This window comes from Gallus gallus, chromosome 3, assembly GCF_016699485.2.
Source record: "Gallus gallus isolate bGalGal1 chromosome 3, bGalGal1.mat.broiler.GRCg7b, whole genome shotgun sequence".
Classification (NCBI taxonomy): Eukaryota; Metazoa; Chordata; class Aves; order Galliformes; family Phasianidae; genus Gallus; species Gallus gallus.
In genome coordinates this window covers 104,370,230-104,397,577 of record NC_052534.1, presented here as the reverse complement: position 1 = coordinate 104,397,577, position 27,348 = coordinate 104,370,230, and the positions used below count along the sequence as shown (strand labels likewise).

The window sequence follows — 27,348 nt, the reverse complement described above, 5'->3', positions numbered from 1 at the left end:
ATTGCTGATGGGATCTCAATGGATGACAGGGACCTCAACGGGTTTTGAACTCCCATTGATTGATGGAGACCTCAATGGGTGATGAGATTCCAATGGACAGTGAGATCTCAGTAGATAACGGGATCTCAGTGATGTGATCCCGATGGATGCTGGGATCTCAATGAGTAATGAGATCCCAATGAGTGGTGGAGTCCGAATGGGTGGTTGGGTCCCAATGGATGGTGGGGACCTCAGTGGGTGATGGGGTCTTCAATGGGTGTTGGTGTCCCAGCCGATTATGGGATCCCAATGGGTGATGGAGACCTCCATGGATGATGGCATTCTCAATGGGTGGTGAGGTCTCCGTAGATGACGGAATCTCAATGGATGGTGGGGGTCACTGTAGGTGATGGTATTTCCAATGGGTGACTGGGACCTCAGTGGGTGATGGGATCCCAATAGATTGTGGGGTCCTAATGGGAGATGGGGCGCAGCACCTGCCTCAGTTTTCTCTATAGGGTCTATAGGGAACTCTACAGGGAGCTACAGGGTCTGTGAGGAGCTGTAGGGGGCTATCAAGGTGGACGGGGGTTGTAAGGGTCTATAGAGAATCTGTAAGGGACATAGAGGCTATAGGGATTATAGGGGATGTATAGGGTATCATAGGGGACTGTAGAGTCTACAGGGGGCTATAGAGTCTATAGGGTCAATAGGAGACTACAGGATCAGTGGGTGTTTATAGGGTATATTGGAGTCTATAGAGGACTATAGAGGGCTATCGGGGGCTATGGGGGGGGGGGGCTAAAGGAGGCTATAGGGTCTATAGGAGATCTATAGGTTCTATAGGGTATGTACAGGCACAGGTCTGTCCATGGGACAATGGCACTGGGCCTTCCGGGGCGGGGTGACCAGTGGGGGCTGAGCTCATCCAATGAGATGCCGGGAGAGCCGCGACCAGCCAATAGGATGCCGCGGGGCGCTGCCATCAGCCAATGGCATTTTACGTAGGGCCCTGTGGGCGGGGCCCCCGGTGCCGTCCCCACGGCAACGACAGGTGCCGCCGGGTGGGCGTGGGCTCCCCGCCAGGCCCCGCCCATTACACCTGCCCATCAGAAGGCCCCGCCCACGAGGGGGATATGCGGGCAGCGATTGGGCGAGCCCTCGTCGGGCCCCGCCCCCGGGGGCGTGGCTTAGGGGATAGCGGAGCGGAGCGGAGGGTGCGGCGGGAGCGGAGCGGAGCGGAGAGCGGAGGTACGGGAGGGAGGATGGGGCGCGGCGGGATGCCGGGGGTGTTATTATGGGATGCCCGGGGCGCTGTTATGGGATAAGATGGGATTCGGTGGGAAATGGCGTTCCCGCTCCCGCCGGGCCCCGTTTGTCTCTCCCGTATCGCGATAGGCGGGTCCTGATCGCGACAGGTGCGCGTATCGCGACGGGGAGGGGCTGTCGCGATATGCCCCGGGGTCGCCTCCGCGCTCACCCCCTCCGTCGGGTGGCCGCGTCGCGACGGGGCCGAGGGTGGGCGCGGGGTATCGCGATAGGGCGGGGAACAATGGGGCTTTGTCTGCGGGGCGGTACCGGGGGGGGATCGGGGGGAGGGGAGCGGCGGCGGTACCGGAGCGGGGGGGACCCCCGGGCGTGGCCGCAGCGCCGCCGCCTTTGTCCTCAGCGGGGCCGCGGCACAAAGCGGGGAGGGGTGGTGGGGGGGGGGGCGGGCGGGGCCGGGTGGGATTTGGGGCCGGGAGGTGTTCGGGGCGGTGCGCGGTGGGATGAGGGGTGGGGGGGGGGGGGGGGGGCGCGGGCGGTGCCCGTCGGGTACCGCCGTGGGATTCGGGGCGGCGCGGGGCCGTCGGGTGCCGCCGATGGGGAGATGGGATCCGGGGCCGAGCGGCGGTCGGGGCCGCGCTCCGTGGGTCCCACGCGCGTCCCTCCCGCACCGCCGCCCCCCACCCCCCCCCGAGGTCCCCGTCGGCCCCGTCGCGCCGTGCTGCTGCAGGGCGGTGCCTCTCCCCGCCGCCCCAAATCCGTCACCGCCGTCTCTTTCATCTGCGGGGTGCGACGCAGCGGCAGCCGCTGCCTCCCGGGGCGTCTTCGCGTCCCCCCGGCCGGATAACGGCACGCCCGGTGCTACGGGTCACAGCCGCGGCCCCACCCCGGGCAGCTGCCCGAGCCGCGGCGCCGGGATGCTCAGCTGCTGCGGGCCGTGGGGCTGCGGGGCAGCGCAGCGAGAGCCCCCGAGGCAGGAGGAGGGGAAGCCCATTGAACGCGGGGCTGCGGGTTCCGGGGGGGGCTGCGGGTGGTGCCGGCCCTACGGAGCGCCCCGTTGACCCCCGGGTTGCCCCTCTGCCCCACGCCGTGCCCGCAGCGCCATGCTGGCCAACGCGGCCTCGGTGCGGATCCTGATCAAGGGGGGGAAGGTGGTGAACGACGACTGCTCGATGGAGGCCGACGTCTACATCGAGAACGGCATCATCCAGCAAGTGGGGCGAGAGCTGATGATCCCCGGAGGTGCCAAAGTGATCGACGCCAGCGGCAAGCTGGTCATCCCCGGAGGCATCGACACCAGCACCCACTTCCATCAGACCTTCATGAACGCCACCTGCCTCGATGACTTCTACCACGGCACGAAGGTGGGCGGCGCCGTGGGGCTGGAGGGTGCAGGGTGGGGATGGGGGAGGTGGGGGTGGGTTGGAGCCATATGGGGTGCAGCCCCGTAGAGGTCACTGCTGGGTCCAGCACCTGGCCGTGGTGTAGGTCTTGGTCATGCCCTGGCTCTCAGCCATGTGTCCTGGCAGTGCCGTGGGTCCCAGCTGTGCCACAGGTCCCAGTCATGCTGTAAGTCCTAACCATGCCATGGGTCCCATTTGTGCCGTGCCATGGGTCCCAGCCATGCTATGGGTCCCAGTTGTGCCATGCTATGGATTCCAGCCATGCTATGGGTCCCAATTGTGCCATGCCACAGATCCCAGTCATGCTGTAAGTCCTAACCATGCCATGGGTCCCATTTGTGCCGTGCCATGGGTCCCAGCCGTGCCATGCCATGGGTCCCAGCCATGCTATGGGTCCCAGCCGTGCCATGCCATGGGTCCCAGCCATGCTATGGGTCCCAGTTGTGCCATGCTATGGATTCCAGCCATGCTATGGGTCCCAGTTGTGCCATGCTATGGGTCCCAGCCATGCTACGGGTCCCAATTGTGCCATGCCACAGGTCCCAGTCATGCTGTAGGTCCTAACCATGCCATGGGTCCCATTTGTGCCGTGCCATGGGTCCCAGCCATGCTATGGGTCCCAGCCGTGCCATGCCATGGGTCCCAGCCATGCTATGGGTCCCAGTTGTGCCATGCTATGGGTTCCAGCCATGCTATGGGTCCCAGTTGTGCCATGCTATGGATTCCAGCCATGCTATGGGTCCCAGTTGTGCCATGCTATGGGTCCCAGCCATGCTACGGATCCCAATTGTGCCATGCCACAGGTCCCAGTCATGCTGTAGGTCCTAACCATGCCATGGGTCCCAGTCGTGCCATGCCATGGGTCCCAGCCGTGCTATGAGTCCCAATTGTGCCATGCCACAGGTCCCAGTCACGCTGTAGGTCCTAGCCATGCCATGGGTCCCAGCCGTGCCATGCCATGGGTCCCAGCCATGCTATGAGTCCCAATTGTGCCATGCCACAGGTCCCAGTCATGCCGTGGGTCCTAACCATGCCATGGGTCCCAGCCATGCTATGGGTCCCAGTTGTGCCATGCTATGGATTCCAGCCATGCTATGGGTCCCAATTGTGCCATGCCACAGATCCCAGTCATGCTGTAGGTCCTAACCATGCCATGGGTCCCATTTGTGCCATGCCATGGGTCCCAGCCATGCTACGGGTCCCATTTGTGCCATGCAACAGGTCCCAGTCATGCTGTAGGTCCTAACCATGCCATGGGTCCCAGTGTTGCCATGCTATGGGTCCCAGTTGTGCCATGGGTCCCAGCCTTACTTGAGATTGCATCCATGCCATAAATCTCAGCCATGCTGTGGGTCCCACCCCCACCCCCAGCCCCACTCCTCCCAGCACAGCCCCATCCCCTGCACAGAGCTCCATTGTATGGGGCAGCGCCGTCTGTCCCCGTCCCCATCCCCGCGGCGCACACAATGACAGCGGTGACACCCGGCGCGGTGCCACCGCCAAAGCAGCTTTGTGGCTTTGTGGCTTAGCTCTGCGGGGTGACGCGGGGCCATCTCCCCATCACCTCCCCACCCTGTCCCCGCAGGCGGCGCTGGTGGGGGGCACGACGATGGTGCTGGGCCACGTGCTGCCCGCCAAGGAGCGCTCGCTGGTGGATGCCTTCGAGCGGTGCCGCGCGCTCGCAGACCCCCAGGTGTGCTGCGACTACGCCCTGCACGTGGGCGTCACCTGGTGGGCGCCGCAGGTGGGTGAACCCCCCATGGGGTGGGTGGGGTGTCCCCCCCTCCCCGAGCCACCACCCCCCCCCATGTGCCCGTCTGCGCCCACCCCATAGGCGGGGGTGCCCCACGGCACCGGTGTGCGCGCCCCAGTGCCACCGTGAGCCCTGTGCCGAGGATGACACGGGTCCCCGTTGCACCCACCCCATAGCTCCGTGCGCCCCAGAGCCACTCATCCCCCATCCCACGGGGTGACGCGTGGGCCCTGCCCCATACGGCGGTGCCCGCAGCCGCTGTGCCCCCACTGCAGGTGAAGGCGGAGATGGAGACTCTGGTGCGGGAGAAGGGGGTGAACTCCTTCCAGATGTTCCTGGCCTACAAGGAGCTGTACATGCTGCGGGATGGGGAGCTGTACCAGGCCCTGCGTGCCTGCCGGGACATCGGGGCCATCGCCCGCGTGCACGCCGAGAACGGGGACCTGGTGGCCGAGGTGGGTGAGGGGCCACGGGGACGAGGTGACACAGCAATGGGGACGCCTCAATGCTGTGCCGTGCCCCGCAGGGAGCGAAGGAAGCACTGGAGCTGGGCATCACCGGGCCTGAGGGCATCGAGATCAGCCGGCCTGAGGAGGTGGGTGTGGGGAGAGGGGGGGTGGACGCTGTCCCCACTCCGTGCCCTGCCCCCATTGCCCCCCTCCTGGTGCCATACCCCGCTCCCTCTCCCCACAGCTGGAGGCGGAGGCCACGCACCGCGCCATCACCATCGCCAACAGGGTGAGTGCCCCGTGTGCTGTGAGGTCTGCAGGCGGTGCCCCCGACCCGGGGGTCCCCGTGTCACCCCGTGTCACCCCGTGTCACCCCGTGTCACCCCGTGGTGGCTCTGCCCGCAGACGCACTGCCCCGTGTACCTGGTGAACGTCTCCAGCATGGCGGCGGGGGACGTCATCGCGGCCGCCAAGATGCAGGGTACGCCGGGGGGGGGCCGCGCGTGGGGACACGGGCACGTGGGTGGGCACGTGGGTGGGCACGTGGGTGGGCACGTGGGTGGGCACGTGGTCCGCAGCCCCGACCCCACGCCGTGGCCCTCCCGCAGGGAAGGCGGTGTACGCGGAGACGACGACGGCGCACGCCACGCTGACGGGGCTGCACTACTACCACCAGGACTGGTTCCACGCCGCCGCCTACGTCACCGTGCCCCCCCTGCGCCTCGACACCAACACCTCCGCCCACCTCCTCAGCCTGCTCGCCAGGTACCCCCCACCAGGGCACCTCGGGGCGCCCCGGCCCCATCCCCAGCCCCTGGGTGCCCTGCTCCCCAAGCACCCAACTCTCCAAGCACCCCACTGGATGAGTGTCCCCCTCCCCAAGGACCCCGCTGTGTGGGTGCACAGCTCCCCCAGCACCCTGCTCCATGGCTCCCGAGCACCCCGCTGAGCCCCATTCCCTGTCTACCTCAATGCACGGGTGTCCCGATCGACGAGCACCCCACTCCCTCCCCACCCCATTGCGCAGGTACCCAGCTCCCCAAGCACCCTGCACCCCAAGCACCCCACTCCATGAGTGTCCCCCTCCCCAAGAGCTCCATTGCATGAGCGTCCCACTCCCAAGAGTCCCACTGCGTGGGTGCCCAGCTCCCCAAGCACCCCACTCCGTGAGTCCTGAGCACTCTACTGCGCGGAAGCCCCATTCCCTGAACACCTCAATGCATGGATGTCTGAATCCTTGAGCGCCCCACTCCCCAAGCACCTTGCTCCCCAAGAACCCCATTGCATGGGTGTCCAACTCCCCAAGAACCCCATTGCATGGATGCCCAGCTCCCCAAGATCCCCCCTCCGTGGGCCCTGAGCACCCCACTGCACGGAAACCCCACTCCCTGAGCACCTCAATGCAAGGATGCCCCCCTCCCTGAGCCCTCAGCCCCCCCAGGCACCCCTCTGCACCGCTCCTGAGCTCCCCGTGGCACGGAACCCCTCTCCCCACGCCCCCCCACCAGCGATGACCCCCAGCCCCTCCGTCCCCATTGCCCTCAGTGACACCCTGAACGTGGTGGCCTCGGACCACCGCCCGTTCAGCGCCAAGCAGAAGGCGATGGGCCGCGAGGACTTCACCAAGATCCCGCACGGCGTCAGCGGGGTGCAGGACCGCATGAACATCATCTGGGAGCGCGGCGTGGTGCGTGCGGGGGCTGCAGCCCTACGGGTGGCGCGCGGCCCCATCCGTCAGCGGAGCCGCGTCCTCACCGCGCTCCCACCCCGCAGGTGGGGGGCAAAATGGACGAGAACCGTTTCGTGGCCGTCACCAGCTCCAACGCGGCCAAGCTGCACAACCTGTACCCCCGCAAGGGCCGCATCGTGCCCGGCGCCGACGCCGATGTGGTGGTGTGGGACCCCGAGGCCACCAGGTGGGCGCGGGGCGCGGGGCGACGGGGTCGGCGCCGCGGGGCAACGCTCAGCGCCCCGCTTCTCGCCCGCCTCCAGGACCATCTCAGCCAGCACCCAGGTGCAGGGAGGGGATGTCAACCTGTACGAGAACATGCGGTGCCACGGCGTGCCGCTGGTCACCATCAGCCGCGGGCGCGTGGTCTACGAGAACGGAGTCTTCATGTGCGCCGAGGGCACCGGGCGCTTCTGCCCACTGCGCTCCTTCCCTGACTGCGTCTACAAGAAGCTGGTGCAGCGCGAGAAGGTGCGGGGCGCGGGGACGTGCAGGCAGCAGTGGCACCCTGACGCTGTGCCGTGGTCTGGGTGGCGCAGACCCATCCCCATCATCTCCATCCCCATCATCTCCATCCCCATCATCTCCATCCCCATCATCTCCATCCCCATCATCCGTATCCCCATCCCCATCTCCATCATCTCCATCATCTCCATTCCCATCATCTCCATCCCCATCATCCCTATCCCCATCCCCATCATTCCCATCCCCATCCCCATCATCCCCATCATCCCCATCCCCATCATCTCCATCATCCCCATTCCCATCATCCCCATCATCCCCATTCCCATCATCCCCATCATCCCCATTCCCATCATCTCCATCTCCATCCCTATCTCCATCATCTCCATCATCCCCATCATCCCCGTCATCCCCATCATCCCCATCATCCCCATCCCCATCATCTCCATCTCCATCCCCATCATCCCCATCATCCCCATCCCCATCATCTCCATCATCCCCATTCCCATCATCCCCATCATCCCCATTCCCATCATCTCCATCTCCATCCCTATCTCCATCATCCCCATCATCCCCATCATCCCCATCATCCCCATCATCCCCATCCCCATCCCCTCCATCTCCATCCCCTCCATCTCCATCCCCTCCATCTCCATCCCCTCCATCTCCATCCCCATCATCTCCATCTCCATCCCCATCATCCCCATCATCCCCATCATCCCCATCCCCATCATCCCCATCATCCCCATCCCCATCATCCCCATCATCTCCATCATCCCCATTCCCATCATCCCCATCATCCCCATTCCCATCATCTCCATCTCCATCCCTATCTCCATCATCCCCATCATCCCCATCATCCCCATCATCCCCATCATCCCCATCATCCCCATCATCCCCATCCCCATCCCCTCCATCTCCATCCCTATCTCCATCATCTCCATCATCCCCATCATCCCCATCATCCCCATCATCCCCATCATCCCCATCATCCCCATCCCCATCCCCTCCATCTCCATCCCCTCCATCTCCATCCCCTCCATCTCCATCCCCATCATCTCCATCTCCATCCCCATCATCCCCATCATCCCCATCATCCCCATCCCCATCATCCCCATCATCTCCGTCATCCCCGTCGTCCCCGTCATCCCCGTCGTCCCCATCATCCCCATCATCCCCATCCCCGTCATCCCCATCCCCATCATCCCCATCCCCATCATCCCCATCGTCCCCATCCCCATCATCTCCATCATCCCCATCTCCATCCCCATCATCCCCATCATCTCCATCCCCATCATCTCCATCCCCATCATATCTATCCCCATCTCCATCTCCATCCCCATCATCTCCATCCCCATCATCCCCATCATCTCCATCTCCATCCCTATCTCCATCATCCCCATCCCCATCTCCATCCCCATCCCCTTCTCCATCATCCCTATCCCCATCCCCGTCCCCACCATCCCCATCATCCCCATCCCCACCATCTCCATCCCCATCCCCACCATCTCCATCCCCATCTCCATCATCCGTATCCCCATCCCCATCTCCATCATCTCCATCATCTCCATTCCCATCATCTCCATCCCCATCATCCCTATCCCCATCCCCATCATTCCCATCCCCATCTCCATCATCCCCGTCATCCCCATCATCCCCATCATCCCCATCCCCATCATCTCCATCATCCCCATTCCCATCATCCCCATCATCCCCATTCCCATCATCTCCATCTCCATCCCTATCTCCATCATCCCCATCTCCATCCCCATCATCCCCATCATCCCCATCATCGCCATCATCCCCATCATCTCCATCCCCATCATCTCCATCCCCATCATCCCCATCATCTCCATCTTCATCCCTATCTCCATCATCCCCATCCCCATCTCCATCCCCATCCCCTTCTCCATCATCCCTATCCCCATCCCTGTCCCCGTCCCCACCATCCCCGTCCCCACCATCCCCGTCCCCACCATCCCCGTCCCCACCATCCCCGTCCCCACCATCCCCATCCCCATCATCCCCATCCCCACCATCTCCATCCCCATCTCCATCCCCATCATCCCTATCCCCATCTCCATCCCATCCCCAATTCCATCCCCATCCCCAGTGTGTCCCCACACCGTGGCACCGGGCCCATTGCTGGGGGGGCACGGGTTGGTGTTGCTCTGGGGGATGGCATTGCAGGGGGGCACCGGGCAGCACCACTGGGGCCATCCATCTCCTCCTCATAAACCACAGACCACCACCCCCCCCATCTCTATCCCACGCCGAGGGGCACCCCATACCCGCCCCATGGCTGCAGCGAGACCCCCCATCCCCACGCCCACCCCCAGCCCTACGCCCACCCCATAACCCCGCACCCACCCCGTAGCCCCCTAGATGGGCTCAGCTCACAGCTCCACCCCCCATCCCCGCTCTGTGCTTCTCCCCCTCCAACCCCATCTCCCGGCAGAGCTTAAAGCCGAGGGCCGTGGACCGCAGCCCGTACCTGGGGGACGTGGCAGCAGTGGTCCACGCGGGGAAAAAAGAGACGGGGACACCCCTGGCCGATACGCCCACCCGGCCCGCCACGCGCCACGGGGGCATGAGGGACCTGCACGAGTCCAGCTTCAGCCTGTCCGGTAAGAGGGGCCCGGCACCCCCAGGGCACCCCCAGGGCACCCCCAGGGCCACCCCAATGTACCCCAGGGGCAACCTGGGCTTCCCGATGCCTCCCCGGCCACCCCACGCCACCAACCTGGAGCATCCCAGTACAACCCAGTACAGCCCTGAGCATCCCAGGGCATCCTGGGCAGCCCCAGCGTACCCCCCATACACCCCTTATATCCCCCCCCCCCCCATTCACCTTTATGCAGCACCCGCAGCTCCTGGGCTGACCCCCCCCCCTCATCCCATCCCCATTCCCATCCCCATCCCACGTTCCCATGGTGTCGGAGCGGGTGGTGGGAGTGGTGCTGGAAGGGGGGGGGGGGGGGCGGAGGGCTGCGCTATGGGTCCCGTGCAGCCATCCACGTATCCATCCGTCCCCCCCCCCCCCCACCCCAGGTTCGCAGATCGATGATCACGTCCCCAAACGCGCCTCGGCCCGGATCCTCGCCCCCCCCGGAGGGCGATCGAGCGGCATTTGGTAACGCCGAGGGGCTGCCCCCCAAGTGAGGATGCAGGCAGCCCTCCGGCGGGGCCCCCCCCGCGCCCACCCCCCCCCTCCTCCCCCCCAGCTCAGCCGAGATGTGGCCCCTCCTTCCCGAGGGGTACCCCGGTGGATGGGGGGGACCCCCCGGAGCTGTGCTGTAGGGCCGCAGCTCCGAGCCCCAGCGATGGGAGCGGGGGTCTGCAGGAAGGGGGGGGGGGGGGAGCGGTGGGGGGGGGGACAGGAGCAGAGCCCCCCCCCCATCCCTTTTCTGTTTGCACGTCGGGTTTGGATCAGTGAGCATTTTTTTGCCTCCTTTGTGCATCGCGTGGAAATGCCCCCAATAATGGTTCGTGTCGATAGCGGGAGGGGACGACACCGCAGGGACCCCCCCCACACCCCACCCACCCCCCCCCCCCCCTCCACATACCCATCCCCCCACACACACACACCATGGTGCTATGGGGCCGCCCCTGCCCCCGTCCCCGTCCCCCCCCCCGGGGTAGTGTGAGATGTGAAATGTGGCTTCGTGCACTTTGTCCCTATAGATGTCCCCGTAGGCGAGGGGGGGCCGCTCCCGTCGCGCATTAAAACTGTTCTCACGGCAGCGCTGTCTGATTTGGGGTCGGGGGGGGGAACGGAGGGGCGGCACCAACACTGCACTGCAATGGCAGCGTCGGCACGGGGGGGAGGGGGGATATGGGGGCGCAAATGGGGACATGGCCTGGGGACAGTAGAGACACGGGGATGGGGACGTGGGGATACAGGGATGTGGGGATATAGGGACATGGGGACATGGAGGTGAGGACAGGGACATGGAGATATGGGGACATGGAGGTGGGGACACAGGGATGTGGGGATATGGGGATAGGGGGGCAGAAATAAGGACATGGGGACATGGAGATGGGGACATGGGACGGTGGGGATATAGGGACATGAGGACATGGAGGTGGGGACATGGGAGTGTGGGGATATAGGGACATGGGGACATGGAGGTGGGGACACAGGGATGTGGGGATATAGGGACATGGGGACATGACATGGGGACACAGGGAGGTGGGGATATGGGGATAGGGGGGCAGAAATAAGGACATGGGGACATGGAGATGGGGACACGGACGTGGGGATATAGGGATGTGGGGACATGACATGGGGACACAGGGAGGTGGGGATAGGGGGCAGAAATAAGGACATGGGGACATGGACGTGGGGATATAGGGACATGGGGACACGGAGGTGGGGACATGGGAGTGTGGGGATATAGGGACATGGGGACATGACATGGGGACACAGGGATGTGGGGATATAGGGACATGGGGACACGGGGCATGGGGACACAGGGAGATGGGGATAGGGGGGCAGAAATAAGGACATGGGGACACGGATGTGGGGATATAGGGACATAGGGACATGGGGATATAGGGACATGGGGACATGGAGATGGGGACATGGGACTGTGGGGATATAGGGACGTGGGGATGTAGGGACATGGGGATATAGGGACATGAGGACATGGAGGTGGGGACATGGGAGTGTGGGGATATAGGGACATAGGGACATGACATGGGGACACAGGGAGGTGGGGATATGGGGACTTAGAAATGGGGCCATGGGGACATGGAGATGGGGACACGGGGATGTGGGGACACAGAGCAAGGGGGACCCGAATGGGAATGGGACACGGGGACAATGGAGTGATGGGGATGGGGACGTGGGGATGTGGGGACACGGGGACATGGGGACACAGCAATGGGGACATGGGGGTGCGGGGAGCCGTGCCCTGCGGACGTGGAGCCGGGGGCAGCGGGACGCGGGGCTCCGTCAGTCCTCCACCGCCGCCGGCCGCCAGGGGGCGCTGTGCCGGAAGCGGCGCCGGAGAGAAGGGGGCGATCCCTCCGGCCGTTGCCGTGGAGACGAGGGCGCGGTCAGCGCGGCCCCACCCCGCAGCGGGGAAGCGGCGGCGGCGCATGCGCAGTGCCCGCCCGGTGCCGGCCCGGTCCCCAGAGCGCTGCGGGCAGCGGAGAGCGGCGGGGGCGGCCCGAGCGGTGAGCGGGGCGGGACGGGACGGGACGGGACGGGACGGGACGGGACGGGAAGGGGGGACAGCGCCGCGCCGAGGCGGGGGACGGCCGACACGGCCCTGTCGGGGGGTACCGGGAGGGCTCCGAACGGCCCTCCGGAATGGAGCGGCCCTGAGGGAAGGGGGGGGGCGGCCGTTGTGGCGCTGCGGGGCGGGGGGGGGCGGCGGTCCGGGCGGCGCTACGGCGGTGATACGGCGCTGACACGGCGGTGATACGGCGCTGACACGGCGGTGATACGGCGCTGACACGGCGGTGATACGGCGGTGATACGGCGCTGACACGGCGGTGATACGGCTCGGGGTGGCGGCGCACGGGGGACGCGGCCCGGTCGGCCCCCGGGGCTGTGTGTGTGTGGGCGGCACAGCTCCGTGCCCGCTGTGGGGACGCGGCCCCTCCGCCGCCTCCCCCGGGGGGCCGCCGGCAGCGCAGAGCCGCGCCGTATCCCCGCACGGCTGTTGGTCGCCGGCAGCCGACGGGACGCGGCTCCCAAAATAGCGCCGCGCCTTCCCCGGGGCGGGCGGTGCCACCGCATCCCACCCCGCATCCATCCCGCATCCCCCCCCCCCCCCCCCCCCCCCCCTTCACCCTCCATTCCCGTCCGCCCCGCCGCTCTCCCCGCGCCGTGCTGCGGCCGAGGCCGAAATGCAGAGGTAAGCGCGGCCACGGCGATGGGGGGCGGCGGGACGGGAGGTCCGCTCTGAGGTCGGCGTCGATTCTGAGCTCCTTCTGCTCCTTCCCCCCCCCCACCCCCCCCGGTCCCCGCAGTCCCCGTTCCTGCGGTCTTCCGCCTTGTGGGGTCCCACCGATCCCTCCCTGTTCCCGATCCCGAGGTGTCGGCTGTTCTCCTCCTCCTCCCCCCCACCCGCAGCTCCTGAGGTCCCCCCCGACTGTGGGGTCTCAGATCCCGAAGTCCCTCCGCTGCCGGGATCTTTGCTTCTGGGGTCCCGGGGGTCCCCTCTGTTCCTGGGGTCCCCCCCCCCCCCCCAACTCCCGGCTCCTTTGCCGCTGCGATCCCCTGCTCACGGGCTCCCTCCTCCCGGGGTCCTCCTCCTCAGCTCCCTCCAATCCTGACGTCCCTCCAATCCTCAACTCCGTCCAATCCCGGGGGTCCCCCGCTCCGCTTTTGGGGTCTCCGCTCTCGGGATCCCCACTCCTCCCCCAGCCGCAGGGTTTCCCCTTTCCCAACCCCCCCCCCCCCCCCATTTTGGTGCCTCCGAATCCCAACGCCCTGAGGATGCCGCTCGATTTGGTTGCCCACGCGTGGCACCGCGTCTGGCGCTGGGTTGACCTGGATTCGCCACCGCGGTTGCGAACGAACTCCTTCTCTCACTACAGCCAGAAGGAAACGCCGCTCTTCCCCCCGCCCTCCCCATCCCTCCCTCCCCCCCTCCCCCCCTATGGATGCTGTGTGAGCCCCGCGCCGTGCATCCCGGAGCCGCGGTGCCCACAGGGCTGTCCCCATCGCGCACCGTGCGCCAACAGCAGCGCGGCGGCACCGCAGTGCGTGGCTCAGAGCCGCGCATGACTCAGCTCCGCTCCGCTCCGCTCTGCTCCGCTCCCCCCGCGTCGACAGCTCCGGGCCGGGGGGGACCCAAAGGGGCGGCCTCACCCCGGCTGATGGGGAGGAGGTGGCTCTGCCCCCCCCCCCCCCCCACGGCTCGCAGCCGGCCCCTAAGCCGTGATCTCTGATCTGCGCCGCACAGTGAAAGCGGATTAATGCCTACGGATGGGGGCTTGGGGGCTGCGGGGGGGACCCCCACCACACTCTCGGGGCAGTAGGGTCGCTTCCCAAAGCTTTTAGCCACAGCCGGCGGGATGAGCGCCGTGTGCCCAATCCCCAGCATTGGGTGTGGGGTGAGAGTGCAGCACCGTGGCCACCTCCCCCCCTGTCTCCCCCCCCCCCCCTCCCAGTGATGTGCTGTGGGGCTGGGGGCTGCCCCACATCCCCTCGCCATCTGGGCACGGGATCTCTTGGCAGATGTTGCCCCTCTAAGCCCTGCTCCAGTGTACCCCGGGCAGATTAGGATGCAATCGAGGGCTGGGCCGGGCTGGGGGGGGGGGCTGTAAGCTGCTTATGGGGGTTGGCGGCACACCCACAGCCCCCCAGCACCGTGCCTGTGGTTGGGGCGTCGTGATGGTACCCGGCTGCATAATGTACCTTCTGCCCCACAGCCGTGCCCCGGGGGTGGGACATCCCAATGGGGAGGGTCGCATCGTGCTCCCCCTCTCCCACAGCTCTGCCCTCGTAGTGGGGGGTCCCAATGGCACCGGGCTGCATCCTGCCCCACAGCTGTGCCCCCAGAGGACAGAGGTCCCAACGGCAGCGGCTCAGTACTCAGCAGGGAGGGTAACCTCCTGCCCCACAGAGGGGGATCCCCCCATGGGGAGGACCGCATCCCACCCCGCCGTCGTGCCCCGCAGAGGGGGGGTTCCTGATGGGGAAGGCTGCTTCCTGCCCCACAGCCGTGCCCTATAGAAGGCTGGGGGGATCCCACGTGATGCCCTGTGTTTCTGCAGCTGGGGCATGGCCGTCAATGTGTACTCCACCTCGGTGACCAGCGAGAACCTGAGCCGCCATGACATGCTGGCCTGGGTCAACGACTCCCTGCAGCTCAACTACACCAAGATCGAGCAGCTCTGCTCAGGTGGGGACGTGCCACCACCCCGTAGTGTCCCCCTGGGGGTGTCACAGCCGCCCGACACGCGTCCTTCCCTCCCCTTTTCCCCCCCCTCCCAGGGGCTGCCTACTGCCAGTTCATGGACATGCTGTTCCCCGGCTGCGTGCACCTGCGCAAGGTGAAGTTCCAGGCCAAGCTGGAGCACGAATACATCCACAACTTCAAGGTGCTGCAGGCCGCCTTCAAGAAGATGGGAGTGGATAAGGTAGGTCGTGGCGCGGGTCGGGGGGCACAGCAGGGGGTGCTGGGCGGGGAGGGCGGCCCCCAGCCCGTACGTCCCCGCAGATCATCGCAGTGGAGAGGCTGGTGAAGGGAAAGTTCCAGGACAACTTTGAGTTCATCCAATGGTTCAAGAAGTTCTTTGACGCCAACTACGACGGGAAGGAATACAACCCGCTGCTGGCACGGCAGGGCCAGGACGTGGCGCCCGCCCCTAACCCAGGTGATCACAGCTTCAACAAACCCAAGAAACTCATTGGCACTGCAGGTAATGCCCGGGACCCCCGCCTCCCGCGCCCCACATCGCTCTCGCTGCGCTCAGCGCGTGCACCCCCAGCGTGCCCCCACCCTGCCCTGCCTGCGCTCTGCTGCCTGCAGCCATCAGGGACGGGCAGGGGACGGTGCCACAACCCAGGGCTGTGCAGTAACCCGTGGGTAACCCGCTAACCCGGGGGCGGCGCCGCAACTTAGGGACAGTGCCACGACCCGGGACGGTGCCGTGACCCACGGATGAACGCCTGCTGGCTGCCTGCATGGCAAAGCCCCCCCCCACCCCGGTCACAAGCACCACCCGCACAGGGGCTGCGAGGGGCGCGGGGAGGGCTCTGCCTGGGGAAACTGAGGCACGGGGGCGGCTCAGCCCCTCGGCCCGCTGCCGCTGGGTGGGGATTCTCCGGCATTAACGCTGCTCTCCGGCCCCCACCCCCCCCTCCCCCCAAGTCCCACAGAGGACCTCCCCCACGGGCCCCAAGAACACGCAGCACCCGGCACGCCTGGGCAACGTCCCCAGCGGCATCCTGCGGAAAAACTCCCCTGCCACCCGCAACGGGGGCTCCGAGGCTGACGCACAGATCCTGGAGCTCAACCAGCAGGTACGCTGGGGGCACGGGGAGCGTGGAACGAGGGGGGAACCCCCCCCACACCCCAACCTCCCCCCCCCCACCTTCCCCAGCGCTGACATCCCCATCCACCCGCAGCTGATGGACCTGAAGCTGACGGTGGACGGCCTGGAGAAGGAGAGGGATTTCTACTTCAGCAAACTGCGGGACATCGAACTCATCTGCCAGGAGCACGAGAACGAGAACAGCCCCATCATCAACGGCATCGTCAGCGTGCTCTACGCCACCGAGGTGCGTTGGCCAGCACCGCTGCCCCGGGGCTGGGAACCGCTCCCCGGGGTCGCCGCCGTCCCGGTGCTGATGGTGCCGTGTCCCCCACGCAGGAGGGCTTCGCCCCGCCGGAGGACGACGAGCTGGAGGAGCAGCAGACGGAGGAGCAGGACGAGTACTGACCCGCCGCGCCTCACCCCACGTCCGACCCCTCCATAGACATTGAGGTCTGAGCCCCCGCACCCCACCGCCATCGCAGCTCCGTGGGACAGCGCCGGTCTCCACAATAAACCGATGTCACCGCACAGCGGAGCGGGGCCGTGCGTCTGCCGGGGGGGACGCGCCCCGGCCCCACCCTCGCCCCTTTCACCCCATATTTATTTCAGTTCCTCTCCGCCCCCACTGTGCCATGGCTTTGGGAGGGGGGGGGGGGGTGGGGGGTGCCCCGGTGCCCCCACCCTGAGCCGGGGGGTCCGCGCGGGGCCCGCAGCCCTGAGAGAGGAGGAGGAGGAGGAGGAGGAGGATGAAGGCCCCGGCCCGGTGGGGGCAGCGCGGGTCCGGGCGCTGGGGAGGGTGGGGGGGAGGGGGGGGTACCGAGAGCGGCCCGGCCCGGCCTTCCCCCTCGCTGCATCGCTTTCAGCGCCGTCACCGCGGTTGCACAGCGCGCATCTGTGTTCGGTTTTATTTAAAATAAACTTCGCGTGGTACAACGCTGTGCGCCCGCCTACCGTCACGGGGCCGGACCGCCCTCCGAGCGCGGCGCGGCGCAGCGCAGCACCGCCTACTGCGGGAGACAGAGCGGAAGTGGGGCAGGGCGGAAGTAGCCGAGGCGGAAGTGGAGCGGGGCTATACGGAGCGGAGACGCTACGCGGGAAACGGTTGCTAGTGGGTGGGGATATGCAAATAGAGCTGAGCGCGCTGCATGCCGGGAGCACACCGCCCCACACAACGACTCCGCGTGGAGTCCCGTGGGCCTCGGCTTGTGAGCCGCCGTGCGGGAATAGCGGTGCGGGGAGCGGTGCGGGTTAGGAGAGGAACAGCGGTTTGGTGTGCGGGTCGCCGTGCGGTGCGGGCTGGTGTCGGGGCGTGGGGAGCGGGGCGGGGCGAGAGCAAAGCATACTTACCTGGCAGGGGAGACACCATGATCAGGCAGGTGGTTTTCCCAGGGCGAGGCTCATCCCCTGCACTCCGGGTGTGCTGACCCCTGCGATTTCCCCAAATGCGGGAAACTCGACTGCATAATTTGTGGTAGTGGGGGACTGCGTTCGCGCTCTCCCCTGATTTGCGTGGTTCAAAGACAGAACGCTGCTCTTCCCCTGTGCTCCTCGCAGCTCTCCGTGCCGCGGTGCCGCCACAACCGCGGCTTTCGCCCACCGCCGAAGCGCGGCGCTGCTGTAAAGGAGCGGCGCTGCTCTCCGCTTCCGTCTCCACGGCCGTTCCCGGCTCTCCCGTTCCCCGCCGCACGCCCCCACGAGCCCACCGCGGAGCGGAGCGGCGCGGCCCGTCGGTTCTGCCGGCACGCGTCGCGTCCGCTGCGTGACGAACTCAGCGCGGCTCTCTCTCTCTCTGCGGTCGGATCGCTGCCGCAGCTCCGCACGGCGTGCGCTGCGCTGAACGCGCCGGGAGCGCCCGGCTGCAGCTCCGCGCCCCGCACCGGCACCGCTCGCAGCCCTTCGCAGCGCGGGGCGAGCAGAGAGAAGGCGGCGGGGAGATGCGAACACCGCACCGCGCGGGGTGGCACCGCCACACAGCCCGCCCCACACTGCGCTCCGCACGGCCACCACTCTCATCTGTCTTTGAACCGCGCAAATCAGGGGAGAGCGCGAACGCAGTCCCCCACTACCACAAATTATGCAGTCGAGTTTCCCGCATTTGGGGAAATCGCAGGGGTCAGCACACCCGGAGTGCAGGGGATGAGCCTCGCCCTGGGAAAACCACCTGCCTGATCATGGTGTCTCCCCTGCCAGGTAAGTATGCTTTGCTCTCGCCCCGCCCCGCTCCCCACGCCCCGACACCAGCCCGCACCGCACGGCGACCCGCATCCCAAAGCGCTGTTCCGCCCCGCCCCACTCCGCACCCCTTCCGGATCGCCGTTCCGCGGCCCACGCGCTGCCCGCGGCTGTCCACGCGGGTTCCGTTGGTGGCGTAGCGCTCCCGGCATGCCGCGCGCGGAGCGCCCTGCACCGCGATCTGCATAGCGATCTGCATGGCCACGCCCCCTGCCGAGGCCCCTCCCCGCTCACAACAGCGCCTCGGCGCGCGCTGCTTTGCAGCCCGACCGCACTTAACATTAAAACCTCCTCAGCAAAGCAAAAGCACTGTGACTGCTGACTGCTGCAGGGAGCAGAAGGGGAGGTTTAGGTTGGATATGAGGAGGAAGTTTTTCACCCAGAGGGTGGTGACGCACTGAACAGGTTGCCCAAGGAGGCTGTGGGTGCCCCATCCCTGGAGGCATTCAAGGCCAGGCTGGATGTGGCTCTGGGCAGCCTGGTCTGCTGGTTGGCGACCCTGCACATAGCAGGGGGTTGGAACCCGATGATCATTGTGGTCCTTTTCAACCCAGGCCTTTCTATGGTTCCGTGATCTCAGGAGACAAAGAGGAGCAGCCTCTCCCACTGGCAGAATGGGGTCTCTCAATGGGAGTTGGGAAGGTTCATTGATAGAGCTTTAAACTGGGTACAAAGTGGGGTGGGAGTGTAACTGGGGTCACTAATATGAGGCCTGTATGTAACGTCCCAGTGCTTGTAGGAGAGGGATGTGCTGGTAAGATCCCACAGTCTAGTGTCTTGGTGGAGAAGGAGGATGACTCGCCCTTTTTTAGTAAGAACACGAGGGTTGCGGTGAGGTTGGTGGCTATGGAAACACCTGAGTATGGTCGTGAGGGTATTAGGGCTACTGCCGCTCCAAAGGAGGCCCAGCTCAGGTGCTTTGACACCAGTGCACGCAGCATGGGTAATAAACAGGAGGAGCTGGAGGCCATCGTGTGGTCAGAAAGCTATGATATAGTTGCCATCATGGAAACGTGGTGGAATGAGTCGCACAGCTGAGTGCTGTGATGGATGGCTACCGGTGGTGGTGTAGCCCTCTGTGTTAAGAAAGAATGTGAATGTATGGAAATTAATGATGGTGATGATAGGGTCGGGAGCTTATGGGTCAGAATAAAAGCCAAGGCCAGTAAGACTGATGCTATCGTTGGAGTCTGCTACAGGCCCAGCCAGCACGGGGTTCCGAGCAGCGGATCCCGGGTGACGGACCCGATTCGACGCCGTGACGACGCGACCCGCCGCCTGCAGCCCCACGAAGGCCGCGGGCCCGGCGTGACCGCGCGGGTGGAGGGGCTGCGGGGCGGGGCCTCGGCAGTGGGCGTGGCCATACAGACCGCTATGCAGATCGGAGTGCAGGGCGCTCCGCGCGCGGCATGCCGGGAGCACTACGCCACCAACGGATCCCGCGTGGACAGCCGCGGGCAGCGCGTGGGGTGCGGAACGGCGATCCGGAATGGGTGCGGAGTGGGGCGGGGCGGAACAGCGCTTTGGAGCGCGGGTCGCCGTGCGGTGCGGGCTGGTGTCGGGGCGTGGGGAGCGGGGCGGGGCGAGAGCAAAGCATACTTACCTGGCAGGGGAGACACCATGATCAGGCAGGTGGTTTTCCCAGGGCGAGGCTCATCCCCTGCACTCCGGGTGTGCTGACCCCTGCGATTTCCCCAAATGCGGGAAACTCGACTGCATAATTTGTGGTAGTGGGGGACTGCGTTCGCGCTCTCCCCTGATTTGCGTGGTTCAAAGACAGACGAGAGTGGTGGTCGTGTGGAGCGCAGCGCCTGTGCTGCAGCAGTGCGGGGCGGGCTGTGTTGCGGTGCCGCCCCGCGCGGTGCGGTGTTTGCATCTCCCCGCCGCCTTCTCTCTGCTCGCCCCGCGCTGCGAAGGGCTGCGAGCGGTGCCGGTGCGGGGCGCGGAGCTGCAGCCGGGCGCTCCCGGCGCGTTCAGCGCAGCGCACGCCGTGCGGAGCTGCGGCAGCGATCCGACCGCAGAGAGAGCCGCGCTGAGTTCGTCGCGCAGCGGACGCGACGCGTGCCGGCAGAACCGACGGGCCGCTCCGCTCCGCTCCGCGGTGGGCTCGTGGGGGCGTGCGGCGGGGAACGGGAGAGCCGGGAACGGCCGTGGAGACGGAAGCGGAGAGCAGAGCCGCTCCTTTACAGCAGCGCCGCGCTCCGGCGGTGGGCGAAAGCCGCGGTTGTGGCGGCACCGCGGCACGGAGAGCTGCGAGGAACACAGGGGAAGAGCAGCGTTCTGTCTTTGCACCGCGTAAGTCAGGGGAGAGCGCGAACGCAGTCCCCCACTACCACAAATTATGCAGTCGAGTTTCCCGCATTTGGGGAAATCGCAGGGGTCAGCACACCCGGAGTGCAGGGGATGAGCCTCGCCCTGGGAAAACCACCTGCCTGATCATGGTGCCTCCCCTGCCAGGTAAGTATGCTTTGCTCTCGCCCCGCCCCGCTCCCCACGCCCCGACACCAGCCCGCACCGCACGGCGACCCGCACATCAAACCGCTGTTCCCCTGCTAACCCGCACCGCTCCCTGCACCGCTATTCCCGCACGTCGGCTCACAAGCCGAGGCCCACGGGACTCCACGCGGAGTCGTTGTGTGGGGCGATGTGCTCCCGGCATGCAGTGCGACCTGGTTTGCATAGCCCCGCCCCGTCTTTGCGCTGTCCCCGCCCCAATCTCTCTGTCTCCCAATGACGGCTCGAGTCTTGCCGCCTCCTGTCACGTGACGGGACACCTCGGCGTCATGACGTCATCTCCGCGCGCCGCGCGCCGCCATGTTGCGGGCTCCGGGCCCGGCGTTGAGCGCGGCCGTGGCCGACGGCGGAGGGGCGGGGGCCATGCGGGCGGCTCCGGCCTGAGCGGCCCGGGAGCGCCTCCGGGACTCCCCCGTATGGCGTCCAGCGCCGCCGGGGCGCGCGGGCCGCGCTGCCGCGAGCGGAGCCGCCGGGGCCGCGGTCGCGGCGCTCCCCGGGAGCTGTCATCGCCCGCGGCTCCGGGGGAGGTGGCAGTGAAGCCCCGGCAAAGGCCCGTCCGCAGCCCGAAGGCGCCGAGCGGCCCTCAGGGCCCGCGCCCGGAGGAGGCGGACGGGCGTGGGGAGGCCTCGCGGAGCCCCGAGGCCGAGGTGCTGCTGCGGCTGTCCCGGGGCCTGCAGGGTCCCGGGGGGCTGCGGGACGGCCGGGATGGCCCCGACACCCCCCCGGGAGGACGGCCCCGGCGGCGGGCGGCCAAAGTGTGAGCGGGGCCGGGGCTGCGGGCGGGCGGCTTTGGGGTGCCGTTCCCGGAGGGCTTTCATCCCTCTTCAGGGGAGCGTGTGGGGCTCCTGGAGCTGAGAGCTGCGGGGATATCAACCCCGGCTGAGTGGGGAGAGACCTCTGTGGGCCTCGCAGAGATGTGGGTGGGCCCTGAGGCGTCCTGGGGGGCTGTGGGCGGTGTATCCGGCAGCACTCTGCGTACAGATAGAGAGTTGGAGCCACGCAGCCCCGTGGGGCCTCTTGGTGCCGTGGGGGATGCTGAGCCTGCAGGGAGCCGTGTGGCCGTGTGGGTCCTTTCCAATGGTTCCCGCAGAGCGTGGGGCTGGGCCGGGTGCCACCGTGTTACACAGTGCTACGGTGCACCTCCGCTTACTGCCGGGCGCTGCCTCTCTGTCGCAGGGCACTGCTGTACCTCCAGGAGCTGGCGGAAGAGCTGACGTCTGTGTGCCAGCCCCCAGCTCCCACTGAGGGCCCCCAGGAGCCCCAGCGTGTCCAGAGGAAGCGTCGGAGGAAGAAGGAGGAGGAGGATGCCAACAGCGATGACCCCACCCAGGACGCCGACTTTGTGCCCTCTAAGGATGTACTGCTGCAGGCAGAGGAGGAGGAGGAAAGCGATGCAGCGCTCAGTGAGGAGTCTGAACTGGAGCCGCTCCGGGGGCACAGCGTGAGGACGTCGTCGGGAGGGGTAAGGAGGAGAGCTTTTCCTTTACTGCTGCTTGCTTTGCGCGCTATAAGCATCAAAGTGAGCTGTCGCTGGCTGTGTGTGTGTGTGTGTGTCCCTCTCAGTCCAGCTCTTTATGGCAGATCTGCCCTGCAACAGGATCGTGTAGGGGTAATATAGCGCTGTGTACAGCGTGAGGGTGGGTGTGAGCTCCTGGAGGGGCAGCAGGGAGTGAGAGGGGGTGGGAAGGGAGTGAGTGTGCTCCTGGGCTGCTGCTGGAGCCGATGTTAGGCTTCTTAGCACAGTGACACGGTGTTGGATGACTACAGAGAGATTCATCCTGGGACGTGGGGGCAGCCCTTTGGCTAGCTCCTGCCCTGACTCCACTCTCATTCCCAGAGATCCAAGCCCTTGTGCCGCGGTGTTGCTCCCAATGGCTTCCACAATTCCATCATGGCCCCGGTGGAGAAGTGCTCCAGCCTCACCTACAGCCTGTGAGTGGGGGTGGAGGGCCGTGGGGCATCTGCGCAGCATGGGGACGTCCCCGCATCCGGGCGGTCCCTCCCGGTGGCCACATGTGGGGCAGGACCCGGCTGCTGGGCCCAGCAGAGTCAGTGCTGATGTCCGTGGCATCCCCTGCAGGCGGGAGCAGGTGCACTCGCAGTGGGAATTCCCTGACTGGATCCCCTTGGCACACAACTGGATGCATCTGTCTGAAAGGTACTGTGGGCAGCGCCGGGAGGGGAGGGGCTGCGTGTGGGGACACAGTGCTGGAGGGCGGCTGTGGCATGCGTAGGTCACCCCCTGTTAGGGACAGGATGACACTTTTCACGCTCATTCCTCCCCAGCGAAGCTGCCCCATACCTGCCGGTGGAGGAGAAGTCTCCGCTCTTCTGCGTCCAGCGGGAGGGCCTTGAGGATGGCGGCGCTTTATACAGATTGAACAGGTCAGTGGGCGATCGTGGGGTCCTGCCACGTGCAGCCCCGGTTGCCTGGTGCCCTGACCCCCTCCTCGCCACAGATTCAGCTCCCTGCAGCCCCACGAGGAGCGCCGGGACGCGGCCTTCTTTGTGGGTGGCCCCATCTGGGCCATGGAGTGGTGCCCGACGCCGGAGGGTGCAGCGGCCGCGCAGTACGTGGCTCTGTACTGCCACAGAACCATGGAGGAGACGCACAGCGTGGTGGGGCTGCACCGGGGCCCCGCGCTGCTGCAGCTCTGGGGCCTGGGCACGCTGCAGGAGGGGTGAGTGGCGGAGAAGAGGGGACAGTATGGGGCTGTTTGTGTCCCAATCGTGGGGCTGCCGCTCTCCGGCTCCAACGTTTCATCGCGGTTCCGCCCACAGCTCTGCTGACAGAGCTGGGCTGGCGTACGCCATCGCTGCTGACCACGGCTGCGTCTGGGACATGAAGTTCTGCCCCAGCGGCGCTTGGGAGCCTCCTGGAGGCTCCTCAAAGGTGGGTGTGCAGGCTGGATGTGGCTTTTCCCCGCTTGTGGCTGCGCCAAAGCGCTGCCTTCCCTGGACAGAGCGCGGTGATCCCGAGGCTCCTTTCAAAAACCAGGGGGAGGCTGAGAGCCTTTGCCTGTCCTACAGCACCCGCGGATGAGCCGGCTCGGCCTCCTGGCTGCTGCTTTCTCAGATGGCAGCGTGGTGCTGTACGCCCTCCCGCACCCTGGCGCGCTGCAGAGCTGCACGAGAACCCAGGTAAAAGGTAGGAAGAGCCACGCCGCCCTCATCCCTTTGTGCCCAGAGATCCGGGAAGCCCAGAGCTGCAGCGGGGCCGCAGCTGTGCCGAGGGTTGCCTCCTCGTGGCCGGTAGCTGTACGCCGTGGCTGGGATCGGAGCTCCGATCGGGTCTGGCGCTGCCCAATGGTCCTTGTAATGCTCCCTGTAATGCTCCCATCTGCCGGCGGCCGCCTGAGATTGATGAGCCGTCCGCGGCCGCTCAGCCGCAGCTGACAGCCCCCATCCATCCGCTCGCCTCCGCCGACGGGAAACGGGTCGCCCTTTTCTCCAGCCCCAATCCGCGCTCCGGTTCCGGATGGGTTGCTCTGCTGCCGCAGCCCCACGTGGGCCGGGTTGGATCCTTCCCCAGCCTGCGACGCTCCCTCGGAGCAGCCGGGCGCGGCCATGCTGCGGCATCACGTCCCATCCCTGCGCGTCGCCGCCGGTGCCGGCGTCGATTCGCTGCAGTGCGGGGCCTCGGCGCTCCCGGCTCTGCGACCCCGCAGTGATTGCGGTGCCGGGGATGATGCATGGCTCTCTGCGTCTCACCGCCTCCGCTGAGCTGCGAGGGGTGCTGACGTGCCTGGATTCCTGCTGAGCGCGGGGCACGGAGCTCGTCGTCCTCCCCGCAGCTCTGAGCTGGTGCCGGGGGTGCCGCGGGCGCCTCGGGGTGTGTGCGTGTGGGACGTTGGGGTGCGGGAGAGCAGTGCTGGGCTGCAGTGGGGGCGCCGCTCTGAGCGGGGTGGGTGGGGATGTGGGAGCTCTGTGCCAAGCTGGAGGTGGCCAGCAGCTCCTGCCCTGACCTTCCTCCGCTCTCTTCCAGATGGGTCCCCCCCCAAGCACGTGATCTGCAAGGTCAGTGTCCCTGCTGCTGCCCCACCGTGCATCCTGCCTGCTGCAGGCGGGGGGAGCTGGGGGGGGCACCGGGAAGCTCTCAGAGCTCGCTGCCCCCAGCACCACGCTCCCACCCCCACGCATCTCCCGCTCCCAGGACGGGCGGTGTCGGAGGGTGGCCTTACCTGTGTCCTTTCTCCCTGCAGGTGAGGCACACCACCGCACTGCACGTGGGTTCCATCCAGGCGGGGAGCGCGGCCGAGTGCGGGCAGTGCTTCAGCCTCTCCTGGATGCCCTCCCGGCCCCACCAGCACCTGGCGGCGGGGTTTTATGATGGTGAGCCCCTGTTCTCAGGGAGCGGCTCTTGCCCTTCGTGCTCCAAGCTGTGGTTCTGGGGCGGCTCACCACAGCAGCACGCCTCTGCCCGCAGGCACGGTGGCCGTCTGGAACCTGCTGACCGCGTCCCCGCTGCAGCGCGTGTCCCACCCCGACGGCTCTCTCCAGCTGTACCCTTTCCAGTGCTTCCTGGCCCACGACCACGCCGTGCGGAGCATCGAGTGGTGCAAAGCCAACAGGTGAGAGCGTGGGGCTGCTATGGGCCAGCTCAGTGCTGACGGTGCCTGAGACGCTGGGTGGTTTTAGGGGGAGGGCTCTGTAGCTTGCAGCCGGTGGCACAGCTCAGCCCTGGGGTCTCAGTGCCGCCTCTCTCCTGGTTCTCAGCAACTTCCTGGTCACGGTAGGGAACGACCGAAAGATCAAATTCTGGGACCTGCGACGCCTCTACGAACCCATCAACAGCATCAAGCGTTTCCTCAGCACTGAGGTGGCCTGGCTGCTGCCTTACAATGGTGTCACCGTGGCCCAGGACAACTGCTATGCCTCGTGAGTGCCGGGAGGTCTCCGGGGAAGGGTGGGCTCCTGCCCTCCAAGAGGCCATGCGTAGATAGCAATGGGGGCAGGAGGGCTGGGACGCAGCTCTGCTCTGAGCTCAGCCCTGGCCTTTTCCTGTTGCAGTTACGGTCTCTGTGGGATCCACTACATCGATGCTGGGTACCTGGGCTACAAGGCGTACTTTGTGGCTCCTCGCAAGGGGACCGTGTGGGTAAGGGGCAGACACGGCTCCGTCCCGTGGAGCAGTCCCAGGCCCACGGATCGCTGGGGCACGGCACCGTCACTGCTGGGAGCTGCTCCCCAGCTCCTCTGTTCCCACAGAGCATCTCGGGCTCGGACTGGCTGAACACGGTGGCCGCTGGGGACATCACAGGCGAGCTGGTGGCTGCCGTGCTGCCCGACCTGGCTGTTAACCCGCTCAATGTCAAGCGCTCCTCGGACCGCAGATTTGTAAGGGGCTGGGCTGGGCTGGGGGGCGGCTGTGCCAATGGAAAAGTGCTGCTCTGTGTTCCCATCCGGGCACTACAATGGGACTTTGGGGCGTAGTCCCTTCAGAGGGATGTGGACCCCTCCCCCTCAGCTTCCTCTCTCCCCCAGCCGGTGTACAAAGCTGACCTGCTGCCCTGCAGCCCTGCAGTGCCAGGGAGCGGTGAGCCAGTGCTGCCCAGGACCCGGCACTACAGTGAGATGGTGGCCACAGCCTACGTGCGGTTCCGGGACACCGATCTGGTATGAGGGTTGGGGGGCAGCTGGGCTCTCCTGGCTGGGAGCAGCGGGACTGGGGGTGACGGTGTGACTCCCCCCACCCCTCGCTCAGCCTCAGAGCTGTGAGTACGGGGCAGAACACACCTCTGAGGAGCGAGGTGTGGGACGGGGACAGCTCAGCTCACCCAGCACCAGCACAGAACCTGGGGGCTGTGGCAGGGTGTGGGGGTGCCACCCTCTGCACCTCACAGTGTGCCCACCCCCTGCCTCCCCTTTACCCCTCCCTCACAGCGCAGCTTCAAGAACTTCCCCAGCCGTGAGCCCATGCGCCGCATGCACAAACAGGAGGGGAAGGCAGAGCTGAGCCTTGACCGCCTGCAGCTGGAAGCCCTGCACAAGGTGAGACAGCCCCCCTCCCCCCCCAGCCCAGCTCCCTGTGCCATCTCCAGGGTGTGGGACCCTCCTGACACCCCCCCTTCTTCCAGGTGCGTTTCAGCCCCAACCTGGAGGCGTGTGGCTGGCTGGTGTCGGGGGGACAGGCGGGCATCGTGCGCCTGCATTGCCTGGCGGGGCTGGCAGCTGCTGTGGACCCGCAGCTGCTGCCGCAGAGCCGTGCCCGCTACAGCTCCCACCCCGGCCCTCCTGTGAGCCCCCCCTCCGAGTAACCCTGGCCCCTCGCTGTGGCTGTGGGGGCTGCGTGCCCCCCCCCTTGGTGCTCCTTCCCCGGGGACCCGGTGCTCCCGCTGTCCCCTCGGGGCCCGGAGGGCTCTGTGCTGTGCTCTGCGCTTTGTGCTGGTGCGGGGCGGGCGGTGGGACGGCTGCTGTGTCCCTGCCCTGGGCTGAGGCCGTGCGTGGGGCTGTGCTTGTGCTCCCCACCCCCCGGTGCCGGGGGCTCTGGAATCGCTCACATTGAGCCGTGGTGGCAGCAGTGCAGTAAAGTGGTGCGTTTTGTAATGGCGGTGTCGTCCG

The 27,348-nt window shown here is 66.5% G+C and overlaps 3 protein-coding genes and 4 non-coding genes across 11 annotated transcripts; 5 read left to right on the top strand and 2 right to left on the bottom strand.

Annotated features, from left to right (window-relative positions):
- The first annotated feature begins 1,172 nt into the window (after positions 1 to 1,172).
- LOC107053190 (dihydropyrimidinase-related protein 5-like) lies at positions 1,173 to 10,777 on the top strand. 2 transcript variants are annotated; one of them, XM_025149122.3, is made up of 13 exons: positions 1,173 to 1,230; positions 2,345 to 2,609; positions 4,234 to 4,392; positions 4,677 to 4,856; positions 4,928 to 4,996; positions 5,095 to 5,139; positions 5,256 to 5,331; positions 5,459 to 5,615; positions 6,396 to 6,537; positions 6,624 to 6,766; positions 6,843 to 7,050; positions 9,500 to 9,668; positions 10,093 to 10,777. In XM_025149122.3, the coding sequence occupies exons 2-13, from the start codon at positions 2,349 to 2,351 to the stop codon at positions 10,176 to 10,178; spliced, it is 1,695 nt and encodes a 564-aa protein (XP_025004890.1). In that variant the 5' UTR covers positions 1,173 to 1,230; positions 2,345 to 2,348; the 3' UTR covers positions 10,179 to 10,777. The 2 variants fall into 2 exon arrangements, with proteins under 2 accessions (XP_025004890.1, XP_040553998.1); XM_040698064.2 differs by lacking the exon at positions 9,500 to 9,668 and having other exon boundaries at positions 10,093 to 10,278.
- A 1,380-nt stretch (positions 10,778 to 12,157) lies between these two features.
- Positions 12,158 to 17,546, top strand: MAPRE3 (microtubule associated protein RP/EB family member 3). Of its 4 annotated transcripts, none has more exons than XM_015284986.4 (7): positions 12,158 to 12,222; positions 14,776 to 14,903; positions 14,996 to 15,141; positions 15,222 to 15,378; positions 15,876 to 16,027; positions 16,133 to 16,285; positions 16,378 to 17,546. In XM_015284986.4, exons 2-7 carry the CDS (start codon positions 14,783 to 14,785, stop codon positions 16,444 to 16,446), a joined length of 798 nt encoding a protein of 265 aa, XP_015140472.2. In that variant the 5' UTR covers positions 12,158 to 12,222; positions 14,776 to 14,782; the 3' UTR covers positions 16,447 to 17,546. The 4 variants fall into 4 exon arrangements, with proteins under 4 accessions (XP_015140472.2, XP_015140471.2, XP_025005025.1 ...); XM_015284985.4 differs by having other exon boundaries at positions 15,222 to 15,423; XM_025149257.2 differs by lacking the exon at positions 12,158 to 12,222 and adding an exon at positions 12,878 to 12,908 and having other exon boundaries at positions 15,222 to 15,423.
- LOC112532225 lies at positions 17,381 to 17,544 on the top strand. Its single transcript, XR_003074684.1, has one exon. It is a non-coding gene; the product is annotated as a U1 spliceosomal RNA (small nuclear RNA).
- Positions 17,547 to 18,075: 529 nt separating the features above from the next.
- On the bottom strand, positions 18,076 to 18,239 carry LOC112532224. Its single transcript, XR_003074683.1, has one exon. It is a non-coding gene; the product is annotated as a U1 spliceosomal RNA (small nuclear RNA).
- Positions 18,240 to 19,868: 1,629 nt separating this feature from the next.
- LOC112532223 lies at positions 19,869 to 20,032 on the top strand. Its single transcript, XR_003074682.1, has one exon. It is a non-coding gene; the product is annotated as a U1 spliceosomal RNA (small nuclear RNA).
- A 542-nt stretch (positions 20,033 to 20,574) lies between these two features.
- On the bottom strand, positions 20,575 to 20,738 carry LOC112532222. The gene has a single exon (XR_003074681.2). It is a non-coding gene; the product is annotated as a U1 spliceosomal RNA (small nuclear RNA).
- A 315-nt stretch (positions 20,739 to 21,053) lies between these two features.
- GTF3C2 (general transcription factor IIIC subunit 2) lies at positions 21,054 to 27,333 on the top strand. The gene is made up of 17 exons (XM_015284987.3): positions 21,054 to 21,544; positions 21,964 to 22,249; positions 22,625 to 22,719; positions 22,868 to 22,945; positions 23,074 to 23,172; positions 23,247 to 23,468; positions 23,569 to 23,680; positions 23,818 to 23,935; positions 24,773 to 24,804; positions 24,990 to 25,119; positions 25,214 to 25,358; positions 25,504 to 25,665; positions 25,798 to 25,885; positions 25,996 to 26,124; positions 26,272 to 26,403; positions 26,671 to 26,778; positions 26,865 to 27,333. The coding sequence occupies exons 1-17, from the start codon at positions 21,057 to 21,059 to the stop codon at positions 27,042 to 27,044; spliced, it is 2,604 nt and encodes an 867-aa protein (XP_015140473.2). The 5' UTR covers positions 21,054 to 21,056; the 3' UTR covers positions 27,045 to 27,333.
- The last annotated feature ends 15 nt before the right edge of the window (positions 27,334 to 27,348 follow it).